Source organism: Centruroides sculpturatus, unplaced genomic scaffold (assembly GCF_000671375.1).
Source record: "Centruroides sculpturatus isolate CEXI.00-Female unplaced genomic scaffold, Cexi_2.0 scaffold593, whole genome shotgun sequence".
NCBI classification, from domain to species: domain Eukaryota; kingdom Metazoa; phylum Arthropoda; class Arachnida; order Scorpiones; family Buthidae; genus Centruroides; species Centruroides sculpturatus.
This window is the reverse complement of record NW_019384877.1, coordinates 7,982-13,858: the sequence shown is the minus strand read 5'-3', so window position 1 is coordinate 13,858 and position 5,877 is coordinate 7,982. Positions and strand designations below refer to the sequence as shown.

At 42.5% G+C, this 5,877-nt stretch overlaps 1 protein-coding gene across 1 annotated transcript; it reads left to right on the top strand.

Moving 5' to 3' along the window:
• The first annotated feature begins 767 nt into the window (after positions 1-767).
• LOC111630969 lies at positions 768-2,324 on the top strand. The gene is made up of 2 exons (XM_023375139.1): positions 768-965; positions 1,728-2,324. The coding sequence occupies exons 1-2, from the start codon at positions 768-770 to the stop codon at positions 2,322-2,324; spliced, it is 795 nt and encodes a 264-aa protein (XP_023230907.1).
• Positions 2,325-5,877: the final 3,553 nt, after the last annotated feature.

The window sequence follows — 5,877 nt, the reverse complement described above, 5'->3', positions numbered from 1 at the left end:
TTTATGGGAATGATTCCGTGCTACTCTAACATGCCCGGTGATATTTTGGATGTACACAGATTCTTCTAGACAGTGGAAAGCGTGGCATCGTTGGCTAGTTGGGAGGAAACCGTCAAAGTGACGGTGGTCCAGGCTAGGCTTAAGGGGGAACCGTTATCAATATTCTTCGACCTAAGGGACCAAGGGGTCACTCGGTATGAGGAAATTAAGGAAGGCCTTTTAAAGTGTTTCGGCCGGAGGGACAAGGAGCAGGACCCCTTCAACCAAGTGTTGAAAATGACGCAAAAAAGGGGGAAAAGGTTTGCGAATTTGGTATCCGCATCAAGTCATTGTTCTCACGGGCGATAGCTCGCAATGGGAATCTTTCCACCATCCGTGATAATGCCGTGAAAGATTGTTTTATGAAGGGGCTAGCTTTCGACATTCGGAGACAAGTGATTCAGAGCCGGCCCGAAACCTTGTACCAGGCCATTCAGAAAACAGAAGAGGAGGAGGAGATTAAAACAACTTGCGGGAAGAGGGGGATCGTAAGTGAAGTGTGTACTAACTCAGAACAGAAGGGGATGCTCACTGAGAAAGAGAATAGGGTTGAAAGTGTAATAGCGGATCTCGAAAGTCAAGTTCGGGTGTTAAGCGAGTAGGTCGCTTCATTGGTTGAATGCGTTAAGGGAAATGGGGACTTCGATAGAAGAGAGAGGCGCGATAGAAGGTGTTACTCGTGTGAGACACCTAGCAACATACTGTAAAAAAGATAAGAATTTAAACTAATGGTGGGCCGTTTTGAGGGTCAGACAAATGGCCAGCACGTAAAGTTGGAACTGACCTCAAGTGTAGAATTATGTGAACAGGGATTGCCTGTTGTTGAAGGGTCGATGTTGGGTTATAAGGTCGTATGCCTAGTCGACACGGGAACAGAAAGGACGGTCATAAGGGATGATTTAGTTGATACAATCAAGAGGTCGAATGTAGGATGGGTCGTGCGGAATGATTCACGCATCAAGGGATGTCCGGGACCATACTTAAGAGCGATGAGGCAGTCGTGATCGAATGCAAAATTGGCAACGAGGGTGGGATGAGTGTGAGGGTACCTAGTATAAGCTTCCCCACCAGAACGGAGTACGATTTGATTTTGGGTATGGGTGTCATTAGACAACATCCCGGCTGTGGCGTGCCGTGACATTTGACGATAGGGAAGCTGTGTTTCTATAAGAAGCCGACATCCAGGGGCAACCAGTCAATTGCGCGTCAGTGATGGTCTAGGATCCAATCGCCTACAGAACTGTGTCTACGGATGCGGCCCTGGTCTTGGCCGGGCTGCTCCCGCTGCCCTTGGTAGTCAGCCAAGAGGCGGCCTTCTACAGAACCACAGTAGAAGGACTAGAGGCAACGCATTGTAATCAGAAGTACCCAGCCAGACTTAGGCAGAGAGTAGATGTTTTCAAAGTCCATCCGGCCCAACGGATTGGACTCGGCTGGGAAGTCGGTGAACCGACTGGTACGGGTGTTGAAATATACACCGATGGCTCAAAAGACGGCAGCTTAGTAGGTGCCGCATTCTGTGTTTTCTGTAACGGAATGCAAGTGTACGAACAGTCGGTCAGATTGAATGAGGAGGCGTCCGTGTTCCAGGCAGAGCTGGTGGCCTTGGGGGGGCGTCCCAGTGGATCCTATCACATCCGGGTCCAGAGCCGGTCACGGTTTACTCTGATAGCCAGTCGTCGCTACAGGCTTTGCACAACGGATACCATCGCGATTCGCTGGTACACGAGATCAGACGCAAGGTGCTGAGGGCGAGGCACGAGCGACAAGTTACTCTGTGTTGGGTCCGAGGCCACACCGGGATCCTGGGTAACGAGCGTGCCGATCAGCTAGCAAAGGCGGGAGCTAGCGGTCCGTTTATAACGAGGACGGTTGAACCCTCGGCTGTTTATATCAAAGGTACCTTGCGAAAACGATCGATGACCATCTGGCAAGAGCGCTGGAATCAAAGTACGGTAGGTAGGTCGACCTACGCCTTCGTGTCTGTAGTTGGCCTCACTCCGGTGTGCTGCAACGGGCTCACGACTCAGTTACTGACCAGCCACGGGAGGTTTCCCCATTTCAAGTCCCGTTTCGGGCAAGGAGATGGTAGCTGCTCTTGTGGGAGTTCTCGCGGGGACGCGAGACACTACGTACTTGACTGTCCCTTTACAGAGGATTTCCGCCGAGGGGCCGACCAAGTCAACTGGTCTCGGCCGCCTGAACAAGTACTTCGAACGCTAGCAGCTAGTAAAGGAAACTTAATGAAACTAAAGGAATTGATGGAAATGATCATAAACTTATGATCTATGTGCCTAGTGGACGCACTGGGTTGGGTTCCCTCTTACTTGTAGGGGAGGGGATCCCGCTGTCCGAAAATACATAAAGAATAAAAGATCTATTAATTAGTCAGTGGAAAATTAATTAGTCAGTGGAAAAAGTGCAGTCTCAGCTGTACACCCTAAAAGCTATGTCACGTTAGCGAGCTAGGGCCTAGTTCCGCGGACGGGAAACCGGACGTTCAACAGGGCCCAAAGCTTTGTCGTTTTAAGGTTTAGCGGCAGAATCGCCGTAAGTCAATGACGAAGGAAAGACATAGTCTCTCAACCCTGTGGTGCCAATCTGGCGGGGCAGGGAAAGAGATCCCCTAACCGGGAAACGATCCTTAAGAGACTTAGGATCCAATCGTATTGTTTATTCGATAAGCCAGTAAAAACCGTAGACTTCTCTAAATGCATTTTTAATATCACAATTACATTCCGAATCGCTAGCCACGATATAAGGGCTACAATTAAAAATTACATTAATTAAATCTATTACATTAATAATAGGAAGAAATTAGTCTCCACTGTACTCGGCTAGAGATGGTTCGGTTAAGCTTTTGTTTAAGTGAAATTATTACAAAAGTTGCTTCTACCCCTTGATATAATTATATTAATTAAATTATCCACAACCGTGAGGCAGATAACAGTGAGGGCTTATCAGACCACGTTTGTGCCCATCATTGGTCTGATAAGCTTTCACAATTATCTGCCTCACGGTTGTGGATAATTTAATTAATATAATTTTGTTTAAGTAAAATTTCGGCTTTTTCATCAGGGTTTTGTTTGTCCCGTCAACTATACAGAAAACTATCATAATAGCATACAGGTAAATTCTTCTCGGTTGGGTTAAGTTATAAATCTACTCGCGATTCGCGTAATCGGGCGAGAGCGGCCAACGGCCCGGAACCGGTCCCGGATAGAATTGGATGTGTTATACGCGTAGCAGCCACCCGAGGTCCTAGGCTTCCACCGGCTAAACCGTATGAAGTTGGTGCTTTGTAAAGCGCGTGCGCGAATCTGGTTTTTGAATGCCAATGATACTGCGTTTCCACTCCGCCACTAATATTAAAATATACAATAGCGATCTTATCTATTTTTTCACGTGTAGTATAAAAATTTGTAATAAGATACGTTAATGCGGTTGTAATAAACTATTGTGCGATTATTTTCATATACCGTATTTTGACGAATATAAGTCACTTTTTTTATTACATTTTGGGGCTCAAAACCATGGTGCGTCTTATACTCGACAGGTAACCATTATTACAGTGAAAATATCTACAGTAGTGGTCCACTCTAAAGACCACTACTGTGCAGTGATCCGTTAAGCACATGGTCCCTCAACCGAATAGCTAGTGTACCTAGATTATCATAATAGCGACACACGAGTCATTGCCGCCATGTTCTGTCGATTGTCATTGTGTGACGTCTAAGTTTACATTAAGAAATTACGATTATTTCAGTTTAATAAAGGTATTGATTAACCCATCCGTCATATTCTTGAATAAAAAAACGAATAAAATGCAATCGCCCAATAAAAAAGTTTTTTTCTAAATTTTCTGTCTCAAAATAGAGGTGCGTCTTATACTCGACAGCAACTTATACTCGTCAAAATACGGTAATTAGAAATAATATGTACAGTAGAACCTCGATTATCCGGACCTCTATTATCCAAATTTTCGATTATTCGGATTGTTCAAAATAAACAAAAATTTACGTATTTGCTGATTTGCACTTGCCAAATACGACACTGTTTATGTACGTGATGAAATGCATAACTTTTTTTGTTTCAACAACGTCTCACCCGTCACTGTGGTCGTAAACCCTTAAATATATTTTACGTCGTAATAAAAATATAACTTGACATACTTATTTATAAATGATTTATATTCAAATTACATCATTTCTACAAACAAAACCAGCGTAAGGCATGGGCGACGTGGGCCACTGCCTATGCTCGCGATCCGAAAATTTATGTATTACTTAAAATATTCTATTTGACTGAAAGACACAAAAAAATTTCCCGGGACAGTTTAAATTTTTCAAAAATATCCGAAAAACTAGCGAGACGCTATTTTCGACGTTCTGACGGTATTCGCATGGAAATTCAAAATATTAAACATTTTTGACGAATCTGTGCGCATGCGCAGAATGACAAGTTTGGTATTTACACGTTTCGATATATAGTACAAAGCTTATACGTTAATACCTTGTTTTAATACATTTTTACAAAATACTAAAAAATGACTAAGTAAACGATTTTTCAACATTTGTGAAGTTCGAAGTTCATGATGACTGTGCGCATGCGCAGAATTACAAGTTTGATATTTACACATGTTACGATATATGGTATAAAGTTCATACGTTACGACGTTATTTGAAATATAAATCTTTACAAAATACTAAAAAATGAATAAGAGAACGATTTTTCAGTTTTTGTTAAATTTGAAGTTTAAAATAGCTGTGCGCATGCGCAGAATGACACGTTTGGTATTTAGACATGTTACGATATATGGTTCAAGGCTTATACGTTACGACGTTATTTGATATATAATTTTTTACAAAATACTAAAAAATGACTAAGTAAACATTTTAATTCGAAACATGGAAGGCAATGGAAAACCACCATGTTCTATTTCTTTTTTCCAAGACTTGATGAACATTTAACGAAGTATAAATGAGATATGCACAAGTACAGATGGGACCCCTGGGTCTGTCCTTGTGCAGTATGCTACCAGGGAGAGATGCTGCGGACATGGTCTGGATTTCCTGGAAACGAGTGCTTCAAATGACGTGCCTGGATTAAAGCCGTCTGGAAGTCCTGGTGCCGATAAAGGAAAGACAATCAGAAAAGCAGCTCTTAAAGAAAGTCTAAGAGTGGGATGCTGGAATGTGAGGTCCCTTTATCAAACTGGAAAATTGGCCAATGTCATCAGAGAAATGAAGATTCTGGGAATATCGATTCTTGGTATTTCCGAGGTTAGATGGACAGGAAGAGGCGATATAAAAACAGAAGAAGGATTCAGATTCATATATTCAGGAGGAAAGGAACATGAACGAGGAGTTGGATTTATCCTTGATAGGAAAACATCATGTAAAATCGACGGATATTGGCAAATATCGGATAGAGTCATTGCCTTGAGGATCAAGATGAAACCAAGAGATATGTTGATTATCCAAACATACCTACCTACTACAGATCACACAGACGAAGAAGTAGAGGAAGTATATCAGCAAATAAACCAATGTCTTCAAGGAAAAGATAATAGAGATATTCTCCTAATAATGGGGGATATGAATGCAAAAGTTGGAAGAGGAAGAGAAGGAATTGTTATTGGCCCCTGGGGACTTGGAGAACGTAATGATAGAGGTGAAAGATTGATTGATTTCTGTAGGGAAAAGGACTTGACTGTGATGAACACATGGTTCAAACATCACGAAAGAAGACTTTATACGTGGAAAGCCCCAGGATCAAGGGGAATCGAAGTTAGAAATCAAATAGATTTTATTTTGATTAATCATAGATACAGGAACA